The 17724-nt window shown below is 33.3% G+C and overlaps 1 protein-coding gene across 3 annotated transcripts in view; it reads right to left on the bottom strand.

The window, feature by feature from the left end:
* The window catches only part of DIAPH3 (diaphanous related formin 3), a 568557-nt gene that overhangs the window by 155597 nt on the left and 395236 nt on the right, over positions 1-17724 (bottom strand). For all 3 annotated transcript variants that reach the window (XM_068526481.1, XM_068526480.1, XM_068526482.1), the window contains one exon: positions 10275-10410. In XM_068526481.1, coding sequence (XP_068382582.1) covers positions 10275-10410 — 136 coding nt within the window. The remainder of the gene's footprint in view (positions 1-10274; positions 10411-17724) is intronic.

A 17724-nucleotide genomic window follows, 5' to 3' on the forward strand; every position in this document is an offset into this window, starting at 1 on the left:
TCAGTTAAGAATTAGAGAAAAGGTATTTATGGCAGAGAGAACATCAGAAATAAATTCAGAGAAGTAGGAATAACTATGCCAGAGGTACACTGGATAGTATAACCAGTTCAACAGAGACAGAGGACAGTCACTGAGAATTTCAAGTTCATGGTCTCTTATCTGTAACCTTTTCAGTCAGATATTTCAGAATTGAAGTTTTTCGGACTGTAGAAAGGTCAAAAAGGTGTATACGCTGTAAAATCATAACACACCCAGAGCAACTTAGAGCAGCATCCTCTAATTAAAAATTTTATTATTTCTGCAGCATGAATATTCACATTTGATGGAACCTCTTATCAGTTCAGGTCAGATTTGGCATCAAATCAGTTTGGACACTAAAGTTACTTTAAAAATTTTGGTTTTCAGAGCATCCTGCATTTTTGACTTATAAAAGGGGATGTAGACATATTTAACTGCTTGAAGGACCTAAGCAATTCTGTTTTGGTTGCAATTTTGTCTGATTGGTTGCTATAGTTTTTTTGACTAGCATACACACACACATACACACACACAAACATATATACCCACAAACACACACATACATACACATATATACATATATATAACAGTTGGAAAAAAGGTGAAATTTATACCATCCCTGGTACGTGTGTGTGTTTACAAAATGTTTAAAGGGAATACATTAGATTACAGAAACAAGATAAGTCTGTTAAAAGACAAAGAGATTTGTGATTATGCCTGAAATAAGACAGCATTCAATGTCTATCTCTGAAATTGAAGAGAACAACTTCCCATCAAATACAAATAATAATTCCACTCAGAACTGACAATCTGACTTGGAAGGGCTCATGGTGACAACAATCCACTGGCTTGGAAAGTGTACACTGTGTAAATAACTACTGATTAGGGAGACAGTTATCTAAGGAGTACTCAGTGTTCTACACAAAGAAGATGCTACTGTGACTGAGTCCTCAATTACAGTACAATAAGTGTAACTGATGTTATCAAAGTTATAGCATCTCCATATTGTAATAAGATCAAAAGTACTGATTGATATGATTTCTGCCTAGAATATAAACAGGGTGAATCTGGGCTTAGTAATAAAAAAATTTATGAATAAGTGATGTTAATATAAAGATTTCTTTGGTAAAATTCATAAAAGAAATCTGTGCTATACAATAAAGATTTAAATGATTTTCCCCCGATGATTGGCATTTAATCTCTCACTCCAAAACAAACCTAAACAACAAAAATTGGAGTCTATTTTCTACTTGGCATGTAGTTAATATTATATAATATTCATAAGAAGGGCAATGAAAATGGTTTTTAAATACTGGATGAGCAGTAAACCAATCAGTGTGAGGATGTACCATAATGATGTTTAACAAAGAACTACACACATAACTCAAAGTAAAAAAAAAAAAAGAATCAAGGTTTCAAGATATGTTGTGCTGGAGAAGTCTGAGAGCCTCCTCTCCTAATTTCTCTTCTCTGGGGCATTTTGGAAGGAGACAAAATGGTATGTGAGCCTTGCACATCTACACAGAGAAGTCATCTATGAGTGCACACAAAAGCTATTCTCTAAATGAGTTTCCACAAATTGAAGCTGTGTTTTCCAGTGAGAGACTCCTGCACACAAATGAAAACCTGTATAACTATTAGTGAGACTCTCTAGGAAAAGTCTCCCACCAGACACCCCTTGATACTATTCATGGGGTCTCAGTCTCTTAATACCATCAGAAAAAAAAGTCACATGGTAGAGATGGGGGTGGAGATGGGGTGTCTCAGGGCATTTGTGCTCCAGTAAAGCACACTAAGGTGTTTGTGCCCTTTCAAAAATACTATACTGCAAGTTCCCTGGGTCCTTAACTTCTAACCTGGGTCAAACAGTGAAAATACTGAAGACATTTTCACCCCTTTCAGAGATGTTGAGCTCTGGGCCCAGAACTATTTAGACTATTGAAAAATCCCTCCTTCAAGAGGGGCAGGTTGGGGCAGAAGACTTAAATAGACATTTCTCCAAAGAAGACATACAGATGGCTAAGAGGCGTATGAAAAGATGCTCAACATCACTAATTATTAGAGAAATGCAAATCAAAACTATAATGAGGTATCACCTCATACTGGTCAGAATGGGCATCATCAGAAAATCTACAAACAACAAATGCTGGAGAGGGTTTGGAGAAAAGGGAACCCTCTTGCACTGTTGGTGAGAATGTAAATTGATACAGCCACTATGGAGGACAGTATGGAGGTTCTTTAAAAAGCTAAAAATAGAATTACCATATGACCCAGCAATCCCACTACTGGGCATATACCCAGAGAAAACCATAATTCAAAAAGACACATGTGCCCCAATGTTCACTGCAGCACTATTTACAATAGCCAGGTCATGGAAGCAACCTAAATGCCCATCGACAGATGAACGGATAAAGAAGATGTGGTACATATATACAATGGAATATTACTCAGCCATAAAAAGGAACAAAATTGGGTCATTTGCAGAGACGTGGATGGACCTAGAGACTGTCATACAGAGTGAAGTAACTCAGAAAGAGAAAAACAAATATCTTATATTAACACATATATGTGGAATCTAGAAAAATGGTACAGATGAACCAGTTTGCAAGGCAGAAATAGAGCCAAAGATATAGAGAACAAATGTATGGATGCAAAGGGGGGAAAGTCGGGTGAGGGTGGGGGCATAAATTGGGAGATTGGGATTGACATATATACACTAATATGTATATAATAGATAACTAATAAGAACCTACTATGTAAAAAAATAAATAAAATGAAATTCAAAAAAAATGATACAAATGAACTTATTTACAAAATCGAAACAGACTCACAGACTTCAAAAACAAACTATGGTTACCAAAGGGGAAATGTGGGGTGGGGGGAGGGATAAATTAGGAGTTTGGGACTAATATATACACACTACCATATATAAAATAGATAATCAACAAGGACCTACTGTATGGCACAGGGAGCTCTAGTCAATATTCTGTAATAACCTATATGGGAAAAGAATCTGAAAAATAATGGATATATGTATATGTATAACTGAATCACCTTGCTGTACACCTGAAACTAACACAACATTGTAAATCAACTATACTCCAATATAAAATAAAAATAAATAAAAATTAAACCTCTTGTAAATCAAGTATACTTCAATAAAAAAATTAAAAAGAAAAAGTGGGGCAGGGAGGTGCTAGTTCTAGGCATTGGGATATACAAACCTTTGGATAAGCAGAAGAATCAAAGTAGAATCTGAAGCATTTGGGAAACATTCCTAATTTGGCAATTCTCTCAAAACTTCCCAAGACAAAGGAAGAGGCTATCTAGTTTAAATCCATTGATATGGCACTAAAGAGATAGTTGTCCCTCTCACAGGTTTTCAGGGAAGACAATTCTCAACAAAGGTATACAATACATAGGTATAGTCTAGTGCCAGTCACCAATTACTAAAATTGTTTTGGTCCCTTTTTTCTGCATTATGGTTAAGTCATCAGTGGTAAAGGAATAACAGCACAATAGTTAAAAATACGACTTCTGGGACTATCATATTAAGTGAAGTAAGTCAGATGGAGAGAGACAAATATATCACTTAGAGATGAAATCTAAAAAAATAATATAAATCAACTTATTTACAGAACAGAAAGAAACTCACAGACATAGAAAACAAACTTATCATTACCACAGGGGAAAGGAGAGGGGGAGGGATAAATTAGGATTATGGAACTAACAGCTACACACCACTATATACAAAATAGATAAATAATAAGGTTTTACTGTATAGCACAGGGAACTATATTCAATATCTTGTATTAACCTATCATGAAAAAGAATCTAAAGCTGTATACCTGAAATAACACAATATTGTAAATCAACCATAGTTCAATTAAAAAAATTTAAAGAACTAAAAATAAAAACATGACCTCTGGTCAGAAAACATGAGTCTTGGCTTCACTGCTTGCTAAAACTGTGACCATGTACAAAAGGAATTAACTGACTCTTTGATAAAAATAGTCTTCTAAGATCACTGCAACTATTACATACAATAATGAACACATACAGAGCCTGGCAAATAATATGTGACACATAAAATGGTGGTGGTAGTGGTAATGATAGTAGTAGTAGTGGGTGTTGTTGCTTTTATTATTATTATAATAATAATTATTATTATTCCTTAAAAGATGAAGGTAAGAAAAGAGAAATAATCAAGGCCAATGCAATCTAATTTATTTATTCTTCTAAGTAGAGAAATAATTAAAACTACTGTTTTATATGCATAAATGGCCAAAAGATGCTAAAAAACTGAAAGCACTACTCTATAAAACTAGAATATATGCAAGTATGGAAAATAATCTAAGTTTTATGATATATGTAGAGGACAGGGTAATTGTCAAGCCTTTGAAAGCAAGTACACACATTAATTGCATAACTTTGAGACTGGCAGAGACATTCCCAAGTAGTATTTCTGTAATATGTATTTCCTCTAAAATGGAGGCCTAATTGCTTAGTTATTCTAAATTGCAGAATGGAAAACAAAGGAGCAGTTTTGGCCATGTGGGTAAACAACAGATTTCTAAAAGCTAATTATCTCTTTATTTAATAGACTGAAGTTGTACCAAATGAGACATTTAAGTCTAATAAATAATAAATTGTAATCTAAAGACTAAAATATAGAAGCTGCTCATATAGTTTTTATTGCTCCATTAAATAAGCTCTTATTTACCTCCTTCACAAAACATAATTATACAACATTGGGTCCATTTCAAGACCATTCTGATGTGCTATTTAAAAATTAAGTGAATCAACTTACAGACTCAGGAAGTCTTAAAGCATAATATTTGAATTCTATTATCAAACGCCCTATTCGTTTCCATGATTAAGAGACAGAAGTGCAGCTTTGAAAAAGTTGTACATAATCACATAAAATCACTATCTGTCTTACTAGAAATGATCACACATAAGGATAGCTACACACTTTAAATAAATTTCACTGTCTATACTTACTAATTTCTACATCAGATATTTAATACTTTCAGTATCTTCTAAATAAAAATAATTCAAATTTAAACATCAACCTCAGAGAATGTATTCAAAATTCAACCAATTAAACAAGGACATCATGAAAATGTAGTTAATTTGCTTGTTTGTTTAATGTAATACCAAATCATTCAACAGGAATATCTACAACTGCATATGTGAATATTTAAGAGACCTCCAGGCTCATCATTTTTAAAGAAAACAAAAATGAGACAAATGACCTTTTAATGCCATTACATAATACAAGATGCTGTGCTTCTTAGTTTTGCTGCTCAAAAGGATTTTTAATGCTTCATTTTTCTTCTTAGGGAAACATCCCACTAACCCATGTTTATTTTCATTCTACTAACAAAAAAAAATTCTGAAATGATAGTGATAATAAATAGTAGACTTGAAAATAGTTGCTTGCTGTCTTGCCAAGGGCAAGTAGTGATTTATGATGGATAAGAAAGAGCAGGGATTGAATTTACTCTACTGCCTCGGGTGATGGTACAAGAATTTGTACATCTGTGAAAAAACACAGTTCTTATGTGTATGGTGAAAATGCTAAAGTCATGAAAATATATGGAAGGAAGCTTCCTGTGGGTTTAGGGTAGGGTTATGTGAAGATTTTTCTCCTTCTCTATCATTCAGGGGTATGTGTTCTACATACAGAAATAAGAAAAAACAAGAAGTTCCTGGTCCAGAGAGGTGACAAAGCACTACTATAAATTCAACAATTTGCCCTTCTACATTCTTTTGAAGACAGCCAGGGCAACAACTTCTACAAAGATTAGAGCAATACTATATTCTGTATGAAAATATAACACCCAGAAAGAAAAATAATATAAAGTTTTAGCTGATCCTCACAATAAGATGTTTAAAAACTTCACACTATTAGCATATATAGCATAGTAAATGTACATGAGCCTGGTTATCCTATCAGTTTATAAGGAGTTTTATAACCAATATTTTAAATGAATAAGTTTGATATACATTAATATTCTCTTTAGTTTTGAAGACCAAATTTCATCTCCAGCACACACCAACACAGCCAGTCTCTATTTTCATCTCATTATCCTGTCTTACTTTACTTCTCATAGCTTTTTATAATCTGAAATTATCTTACATATGTGGTTGTCTGATTCACTCATTATAATTTTAAACTTCATCACAGCAGAAATCTTATTTATCCTTATTTATCACTGCAATCACAGCATATAGGAAAAAAAAAAAAACTGTTGATGAATAAAAGAAACAAAAGTGGCCTAGCTATTAATTTTTTCTATACCAATAAAATAATAATGGAAGACCACAGCAATTATATTTTTCATAATAATACAATGTATTGACAAAAAGCATGTTCTACATCTAATATGGAAAGAAAAAGGTGACTTCATATTTGTACTATTTTTAAAACAGTACTATTTTTAAATATGAAAAAAGGTATCAACAAATAATAATATATTTGATTCTTATATGACTTACTTGGCTATAACAACTACATTAATACTGAGACTGAATATTTTGTTTTTCTATGCTAATAATTATGTTATGGTTAAAGGAAAATTAAAGACCATTCAGAATAATCATCATTTACTGGGATTTTAGAAGAGGTCTTTTACTTTGGTGAGAAAATTATATATTTAGGTGCTATGAAATTTGGGATATAGCCCTAAATTCTTTAAAATTCTACAGTCTACAGGAAAATAATTCAAAGTTGATTTCCAAAATTTTCAAAAGAACTGCATCATAGCTTTCTATTGTATCAAATGCTGTATGATCTTTTATCAAATGATTGATTAAATCTATTAAAATATTCACATAATATATAGTATTAAATTATTTATTTAATATTGTTTATATAAATCAATGTTAGCCAGACTATCCTTTGAAGAATACTCTCCCGGAAAATGTCAAAATGTATGGTACATATGGACCTCAGCATATAAAGGCTTTGGGAGCTCCCATCAAATGAGAGCCTTACATTTATTTGAAACCCATCTACAATAATTTCCAGACCACGTTTGGGAAGAGATAGTATAGAAAAATTTCATAAAATAATCCAATAGGTCAAATAAGATGAGCTCCAATTTACCAAAGATGTAATAGAAAACTTTCCTTAAATTTATTTGAAAACTCAAAAGTATTCAAATTTATTTTAATAATTGAGAATAGAAAAGTAACAACCTCAACATAAAATTACCTATCTGAAAACAACATAAACCAGCTATTAGCCATAATTGATCGTCAAATTTTAGAACAGTTTTGATAGAATTCAGAAACAGACCCTAGTATATTAAAAATTATACATCAAATATATGAATGACTAAGAAAGAATTACAAATAAATGGAGAATAGTATTATGAATAACTTAAACTAAAAAAAGATTGAAGCAGAATATGAAATTGCTGAAGGGATGATTTTCTAAACCTAAAGATGATAGAAAAAAAATCACAAAAACAAAGATTATAATAAAACATTACATAAAAAGAAACACATGTCAAGATATAAAAATAAAAAGCCGAATTGAGGAAATCTATTTAAAAGGTAAATATTGATGCATAATAAGCTAACACATAAATCAATTAGGAAAAAGACTAAGACAACACAATTCACCAAGGAGGATATACAAATGCACCATGAACACTTGAAAAAATGTCCAGATTCAGTAATATTCAAAGAAATGCAAGTGAAGATAATAAAATACAACTTTTTAATCTATTAAATTAACAAAAACCTTAAAAAATGAGACTACTCGACTAAGACACATTCATAAACTAAACGTTAAAAGTTGGTGAAATTAGAATAATACTTCTGGAAATCAATTTGGTAACGTGCACCAAAAGTCTTAAAAATATTTACCCTTTTCTATTCCATATTCTAATAATTACAAACATTTTCAATTAGTTATGCATAAATAAATATCACACTGAAAAGTTGGAAATAACTCTTGTTCTATGACCTCACATTGACTAATGTGACGTGGTATAGCCAGTGGAGGCAACGACATAGATATTACAAATTACAAATTAAAAATCACAAGTTACGTAACACATGAAACATTCAGGAGGTTCAGCAAGGTAATGTGAGACACTAAACTCACGTTGTTAAAAGGTACAAGCTTTTAAAACTGAAGGAAAAATGTGTCAAAATATTAACAGTGATTCTTTGGATTATGGATAATGGTCTTTGATCCACTACTTTTTAGGTGATTTTCTATAACATGAAAATATTATTTTCAAATTGGAAAATAAAATAAACTTAGTTATTTTTAAAAATGGAAACTTCCTTCAGGAGAAATAGAAATTTAAATGAAAACATTATTAAGATTACATTGGATGTGAGGTTTCATTAAAATTTTTGCTTCCTGTCAGGTTTCAACTTTCCAGACTGATTGCTAAAAAGGCTCTGTGTGACAGACCCTTAGGTAAAACCCACAAACAGTACACAGCCAATCTGCCATCAAGTAACTCATCTAGATGACTTGTTAACCAACACTAAATGAGCTAATGTTCAAATATCAGAATGTCTGGTAAATTAGGCAGTAATACATTATTTTAAAAAGGTGTCCAGAAGTTTCTTTTAAAAATCAGTGCTAAGTTTTCCTGATCTCCATTTTGTTAACACTTTAAGATTTTTCTGAGAACACTTCCTGAATTTCAAATGTACTCCTATGAACAAGAAATTGTGCTTGGATAATTTTTTCCCCTAGAAGAAACATGTACAATACATTAAGCTCCTCAGCTTGCTTTATTAAAGATAAAATATGTCTGTAAAAGTGAAAGTAAAGAAGGCAAAAAAGGCATCTCGGTTTACCCCAGGGAAACCTTAGGTGAATTTGCAGCCCTGAGTTGTAAACTATGGTAATTGAGCAGTGAAGTTGACGGATTTTAATTAAAGTCTTCTGCAATCCTTAGTGGCTTGGAGGTGGAAGAGACAGAATTTTGAGGGGGTAAAAATATGACTACAATTTACTTAATTCTTTTGCTTCTAACTTAGTGGTAACTTTTAGCTTTAGAAAATATACATATACGTCTCTGTAAAACAGTAGTTTTTCTACTTTTTCTTTTAAATTTTTTCCAAGAACGTTTTAATAAAGAAAATTTCAGGGACTGCCCTAGTGGTGCAGTGGATAAGAATCCACCTGCCAATGCAGGTGACACAGGTTCGATCCCTGGTCCAGGAAGATCCCACATGCCGCACAGCAACTAAGCCAGTGTGCCACAACTACTCAGCCTGCGCTCTAGAGCCCGTGAGCCACAACTACTGAGCTCATGTATCACAACTACTGAAGCCTGCGTGCCTAGAGCCCGTGCTCCGCAACAAGAGAAGCCACCGCACCGCAATGAAGAGTAGCCCCCGCTCGCGGCAACTAGAGAAAGCCTGTGCGCAGCAACAAAGACCCAACACAGCCAAAAATAAATAAACAAAATAAATAAATTTAAAAAAAACAGAAAATTTCAAAATACAAAAGTAGAGAAAATGGTATAGTGAACACACCCTACCCTCCAAGTACCCATCACCCAACTTTACCAAGTATTATTTATAGCCAATCTTGTGTCATCTATACACCTGCCTACTTTCCAGTCATGCTAGGCTATTTTGACTGAAATCTCAGATATAATATCTTTTCATCTATAAAATTTCAGTACAAGTCTCTAAAAGAAACTTTAAAACATATTCACAACAATGTTGTCATGTTTACAAGAAAAAATAAAGCATTCAAATTTTTCAGACTACTTTTTTCCACATTTGTTTGGATTGGAGTATATATAAGTTTCATTTATTACAATTAGTCGATATGTCTCTTTAAGTCTCTTTTAATCAGTAAGTTTCCCCTCCATCATATTTTCCCCTTCCTTAAGAGTATTTTGTTAAAGAAAACAGATTACTTGTCCCAAAGAATTTCCCACAGTTTCCTATAGTTAATTTATTCACTGACATAAATTATTGCAGATTGGTTATTTAAGTAGTAGCCAAAGAACTGCTAATATAATGGAACTACAACAGTACACCAGAGGACCAAAATCACCTATGACCAATGTCAGAATGAAAACACTACTTGTTAGTAAACTAAAGTGGGGAAAGCCCATAAAAGAAAGAATTGCTCTACTGTTTAGCTATGTAAATAAGCGATCATGTCTTCCTTTTTCACAGAAGTATATTAAACTGCTGATAAAGTAACCCATATTAATCTTGGTGTACACAGTATAAATAGCAAATTTGATAGTACTCACCAGTCTTCATTTCTAACAGGCGTTTTTTCTTTTGTTGGCGTTCAAGTCTTTCCTTCTCTGCCAATTCTTTGGCTATCCTGGCACGTTTTTCTTTTTCCTCTGCTTCTCTTTTTTTGAAATTCTCCTTCATTGCTTGCTATTACAAACACATTTTGGAAAATGATCAATATTAACCACAGTGATTCCACAAAGAAAATGGAAAATTATTAATCTGTAGAATTGTGATTAAATGTCCTTTAAGTAATGACTACTTCTTATATTAGTAACACAATCTTTTAAAATATTAGCACATGAACCTTTGTTAAATGTGTTATGTATGTAAAAATATAACTGTTATGCTTAAAGCACCTGCATGTTAGTGAAATCAACTAAGAGAAGGAAGACAGAAACTAAAGATAAAAGAGCATTTAATTTACAAAGCAAAACCATTTTCCTATACATACTTCCAAAAGAGTGTCTAGGAAATGTATTAGTCTCCCATACCTCCTCTGCTAAGTAAACTATTTGGTACAAGAAAAATAATCACAGAAGAAATGATAGAAAAGAGCTGAAATTTTGTAATGGCTACCTTATATTACAAACCATCGTTTAACAATTTCTTTCATACAGAGAGAAGTGTCATAAGGATGACTAAAGAAATATTTGGCATTTCAAAGTCAGGCCCTCTGACTGTTCATCAAAACCAATAATGACATGTGAACCATAAGAAGATCTCAATAGATATGTGATTAGTTACTTTCTTATTTTTTAAAGTTTTATGCAAATCAAGAAATGCCACTCATGTGGCATCTGTGGGAATTAGCAGGTAATCATAGATTTTTCAAAGTGCCAACAAACAGCATGGCATCATATTACACTCTCCTGTGGAGACCATATTCTCAGTACCAATGAATCCAAACAGGTTATCTAATTGCTAGTTTATCACTAATAGAATTAAGTAGAAAAGTATATAATTAAACTTTAACAAGTAGGTGGCATGTTATTTTGGGGGGAGGCTTTAATTTCTTCTTTACTATAATATTCTTTTTTTTCTCTTTACCCTAGGGATAATGCAAGTTCTTCATTAGAAATAAAATAAAGTTTAGTATTATTGATCAAAACAATAAAAGGAAAATTGCAAAGAAAAAAGGAGGAAAAAAAGCACAGAATAGAGGGAATAATTAGACTCATCCATCCATCCATCCATGCAATAAACATTTACTGACAGACTGAATAGTAAATGGTACTAACCTAAAGACTTGGGAAATAGAGATATAGTTTTAAAACAAGTTTACATTCTGTGTGATAGGGTGGGACAGGAGGCAAAGACAGACGATTAACAATTAAAATCTTTAATAAATATAGTACTACAAAAAAAATTAAAAGAATGATGTGATAGAATGCCTGGACAGTTAACTTACATTAGGTGGTCAGATAAGGCCTCCCTCTCTGATTTGATTCAAGCTCAAAGTCAAGGAGCTACCCAGAAAATGATCTGGGAAAAAACAAATGCAAAGGTTGTTGGTGGGTTGGAGAGAGAAGAAAGAGGCCAGTATGGTGGTGTTAGATAAGGTCAGAAGATAGGCTGGGGCCTGATCATTTAGGATCTTCTAGAACAAGATAGGGGGGGTTAGAGTTTCCTTCAAGGAAGGAGGAAACAACTAAAGAATTTCAAGTAAGAGAGTGCAAAACTAAGTACTCTAAGATACAAGTACGAATGAAGCACCTTTGTTCCAAACTATCTTTTCAAAGATATTTATATAATGAACACTCTTGGAAGATAGAGGTAGTGTCTACCTCTTAAGCAAATGGATTTGTTTACTGTCCAGTATGATAAACTGGGGCAAAGGTCAAATAGTCTTACTAATTCTGAAAAAAGATTGGGTTCCCTAAATTCAGGATTTCCTTCGAGTAATACAAAGCACTATGTGTGTAGGTATTAAACCCAGCCCTCTTCACATTGCCCTGTGGGAACCTGAGATCAGGAATCTACGAAATTATTTACTCTAGCTATGACTAGTGCTGTAATAAACCATTCTTCGTTTCTGACCCCATGGTCTTTTGTCTTTACCAACATCCACGAAACTATGGAAATCATGAAACTTTGATAAATTCTCAGACTCTTCACAGTTCATGATATATAGTAACACTAAATATTATTGCTAAGCTATGAAATGCCAGCTGCAATAATACATATTTTAATATGCAATCCCTCCTTTCCTCAAAATGGAATCTGCATCCTCCATTCTGACTTAGAATGATTGTGTGCTTGTTCACTACAATGAAAGTAAGAGGCAGAAGCAAGACTTGAAAGCTATCTGCAGTTTATATTTTTTCCACCATATGGCTTCATATTGATGATACGTTAAGCACCACCTATAAGACGACGGCTGCTAAAAAGTCAACATAAGTTAGGAAAAGAGAAGGCAACCTATAAAATGGACAACCATTAATAAATGGACAAATTCTTAGAAAGGTAGAATTTTCCAAGACTGAAGCAGGAAGAATTAGAAAATATAAGCAGACCTACCACAAGTAATGAAATTGAAACCGTAATTAAAAATCTTCCAACAAACAAAAGTCCAGGACCAGATGGCTTTACAGGCGAATTCTATCAAACGTTTAGAGAAGACCTAACACCGATCCTTCTCAAACTCTTCTGAAAAACTGCAGATGGAGAAACACTCCCAAATTCATTCTACAAAGCCACCATCACTCTGATACCAAAACCAGAAAAGAAATCACAAAAAAAGAAAATTATAGACCAATATCACTGATGAACATAGGTTCAAAAATCCTGAACAAAATACTAGCAAACAGAATCCAACAGCACATTAAAAGGATCATACACCATGATCAAGTGGGATTTATCCCAGGGATGCAAGGATTCTTCAATATACGCAAATCAATCAATGTGATATACCACATTAACAAATTAAGGAATAAAAACTGTATGATCATCTCAATAGATGCAGAAAAAGCTTTTGACAAAATTCAACACCGATTTATGATAAAAACTCTCCAGAAAGTGGGCATAGAGGGAACCTACCTCAACATAATAAAGGCCATATATGACAAACCCACAATAAGCATCATACTCAATGGTGAAAAACTGAAAGCATTTTCACTAAGATCAGGAAGAAGACAAGGATGTCCACTCTCGCCACTATTATTCAACATAGTTTTGGAAGTTCTAGCCACAGCAATCAGAGAAGAAAAAGAAATAAAAGGAATACAAGTTGGAAAAGAAGAAGTAAGACTATCACTGTTTGCCGATGACATGATATTATACATAGAAAATCCTAAAGATGCCACCAGAAAACTACTAGAACTAATCAATGAATTTGGTAAGGTTGCAGGATACTAAATTAATGCACAAAATCTCTGGCATTCCTATACACCAACAACAAAAAATCAGAAAGTGAAATTAAGGAAACACTCCCATTTACCATTGCAACAAAAAGAATACAATATCTAGGAATAAACCTGTCTAAGGAGGCGAAAGACTTGTACTCAGAAAACTATAAAACACTGATGAAAGAAATCAAAGATGACATAAACAGATGGAGAAATATACCATGTTCTTGGACTGCAACAATCAGTATTGTGAAAATGACTATACTACCCAAAGCAATCTACAGATTCAATGCACTCCCTATCAAACTACCAATGGAATTCTTCACAGAATTAGAACAAAAAATTTTACAGTTCATATGGAAACACAAAACACCCCGAATAGCCAAAGCAATCTTGAGAATGAAAAATGGAGCTGGAGGAATCAGGCTCCCCAACTTCAAACTATACCACAAAGCTACAGTAATACAGTATGGTTCTGGTACAAAAACAGAAATATAGATCAATGGTACAGCATAGAATGCCCAGAGATAAACCCATGCACATATGGACACCTAATCTACATCAAAGGAGGCAAGAAAATACAATGGAGAAAAGACAGCCTCTTCAATAAGTGGTGCTGGGAAAACTGGACAGCTACATGTAAAAGAATGAAATTAGAACACTCCCTAACACCATACACAAAAATAAACTCCAAATGGATTAAAGACTTAAATGTAAACTCCAAATGGATTAAGGACTTACATGTAAGACCAGACACTATAAAACTCTTAGAGGAAAACATAGGAAGAACACTCTTTGACATAAACCACAGCAAGATCTTTTTAACCCACCCCCTAGAGTAACAGAAATAAAAAGAAAAATAAACATATGGGACTTAATTAAACTTAAAAGCTTTTGCACAGCAAAGGAAACATAAACAAGACAAAAAGACAACCCTCAGAATGGGAGACAATATTTGTAAATGAAATAATAGACAAATGATTAATCTCCAAAATATACAAATAGCTCATGGAGCTCAATATCAAACAAACAAACAATCCAGTTAAAAAATGGGCGGAAGACCTAAACATACATTTCACCAAGGAAGACATACAGATGGCCAAGAGGCACATGAAAAGATGTTCAACATCACTAATTATTAGAGAAATGCAAATCAAAACTACAATGAGGTATCAACCCACGCCGGTCAGAATGGCCATTATCAAAAAAATCTAGAAACGATAAATGCTGGAAAGGGTGCAATGAAAAAGGGAACCCTCTTGCACTGTTGGTGGGAATGTAAATTGACACAACCACTATGGAAAACATTATGGAGTTTCCTTAAAAAACTAAAAATAGAACTACCATATGACCCACCAATCCCAGTACTGGGCACATATCCTGAGAAAACCATAATTCAAAAAGAGACATGTACCACAATGTTCACTGAATCACTATTTACAATAGCCAGGACATGGAAGCAACCTAAGTGTCCATTGACAGATGAATGGATAAAGAAGATGTGGCATATATATATATATACAAGGGAATATTACTCAGCCATAAAAAGAAATGAAACTGAGTTATTTGTACTGAGGTGGATGGACCTAGAGTCTGCCATACAGAGTGAAGTAAGTCAGAGAGAGAAAAACAAATACCGTATGCTAACACATATATATGGAATCTAAAAAACAAACAAACAAACAAACAAACAAAAAAACATGGTATTGATGAACCTAGTTGCAAGGCAGCAATAAAGAGGTAGACATAGAAAAGGGACTTAAGGAAACGGGGTGGGAGGGTGAAACTGGAGCAAAGTGAGAGTAGCATAGACGTATATACACTACCAAATGGAAAATAGTTGGCTCGTGGGAAGCAGCAGCATAGCACAGGGAGATAGGCTCGGCTCGGTGCTTTGCGAAGACCTAGATGGTGAGATAGGGAGGAGGCTTAAGAGGGAGGGGATATGGGGACATGTATATGCATATGGCTGATTCGCTTTGTTGTGCAACAGAAACTAACACAGTATTGTGAAGCAATTATACTCCAATAAAGATCTATTAAAAAGAAAAGAAAAGAAGTGTGGTCTCACAGACAAGTGTGCATATCTGTATGTGTGTGTGCATGTGCACCCGTGTATGTATGTATAAGGGAGATGGGAAAGGAAAGGTGGATTGTGGAGGACAAAGGGTAGGCAAATATTTGGGAATCAAAGCTTATTTCTTGTTTGAGGGAAATGAGTAAGAGGAACGGGTAATAGATAAAAAATATATCATGTAGCTTATTTTTCAAACTTATTAAAGCATACAATTTCCAGATGTGAATTTTTTACTTTAATGACTGGATGCATTTCAATGAGAACATTGAATAGATCACCTATTGCCAGATATAAGTGCCACACCCTTTTAGTATTCCATTGGGCAATAAAAAGTCAAATTTACTTCTTAGGATCTATAAAAATAATGTTTACCTTTAGAAATAAGGTCTGAAGTAGTTCTTAAAGCTATTCTGTTTTATGGAAAATGCACTATAGAGTCTCATTTAAAAGCCTATCTCATTGAAAATGTATCTTATTCGAACATTATAACTATTAGAATAATTTTAGCTGGAAAAATACCAACAGACAGCACAGAAATAGGCAGTTAGTCTGAAAATACTATCTCACTTCAAATAGTAATTTGGAGTTTTCTTTTATCCTAAATTTTGAGAAGTAGAAGCAGCCTAAAACAGAAAAGTTTAGAAAACCACATTACTCTAGATATAATTGCCTCTTAGTTACTTCAATTCTAAAATTTGAAGCCAGAAAGGAAAGTTAAGGGTGAGCCATATACATAGTTAGCTATAAGACAACAATTTCTTTTTTAATCAACTTATTCTTGACCTGGTTTTCCATATAGTCAGTTGGTAAATAAACTGCACTGCCACTAACTACTTTCACCTATGTAATGCCAAAACAAATTCTTTGAGTGCTTGCAGAACTTCCAGACACAGCCTGGTACATGCTCTTGTCTGAAAGATCTATGGGCTTACCAGTCTAGAGGATTTTAAAACGTCAGTCACATTTTGACTGTTCACTTCAAAGGCATAACCAATAATTAACCTGGGTTCCTAAGGCTCATGTGATTTTTATGGTAATAGAAGATTCTAAAATATCTCTAAAATATACAGAGGTATATTAATAAATGTACCTACAAAAATATATAGATATATGTTAACAAATATACATGTGTCTGTATGTGTTCATGTGTGTGTATTTTGGAAGAAAATAAAATACACCAGTTCACAATTGTTTTCCTCCTATAGTTTGTTTTCTGCATAACTAAATGTAATAACAAGAACTTTCCCACAACTAGTTTAAATATACATTATAGCATTATACAACACATTTTCTCTCAGAGAAAGCAAAATAACCCAAAGCCAGTAAATTTAAATGAATGTGTGTATGTGTATGTATGTAGAATTTAGAAGTCTTGCAGAGTATAATCCTCCATAAATCGTGGCTATTATCATAAATGTTATCTTTGAGTTTTTTTATATTTGCATTATCCTTTATTATAAACTTCTATGACTTGCTTTTTTCACTCTACATTATATTTCTAAGATTCATCCATATTTTTATGTATAAACTGTGTTTCATTATTTATTCTCCTATCAGTGGGATTTGGGTTGTTTCCAATTTGGGGCTATGATGAACCACGCAGTTACAAACATTTTTGTATGTTTCCCTGTGTATATGTGTAAGAGTTTTTTCTAATGGCAGGTCTCATTGGTTCTTAGATCTGTTTAGAAATTGTTGACAGATACTCTTTAAGTGAAAGAGAACAGAACACTTTAGAACATAAGCAGTGAGGATAAGTATTGCTTGTTTTTGTTCAAAAAATATATAAATATAAGAGTGCTGGGTCCCATTATAAAATATTATTTTACAATGTGGGTTAGGGTCAAATAGTTTGAAAGCCACTGCTTTCTAGGATAGGAGCACAACTGATGAATGAAAGGAGAGGGTTGTCTTCAGTCTCACTAGGTGATGTGAAAGTGTTTTCAAAGTGGTTGAGCCAAAGTACACCCCCACCATCAGTACATAACCATAGCCTACATACTCACCAAGACTGTTATCATCAGTTTTTACCTATAT

Source organism: Eschrichtius robustus, chromosome 18 (genome assembly GCF_028021215.1).
Source record: "Eschrichtius robustus isolate mEscRob2 chromosome 18, mEscRob2.pri, whole genome shotgun sequence".
Taxonomy (NCBI): domain Eukaryota; kingdom Metazoa; phylum Chordata; class Mammalia; order Artiodactyla; family Eschrichtiidae; genus Eschrichtius; species Eschrichtius robustus.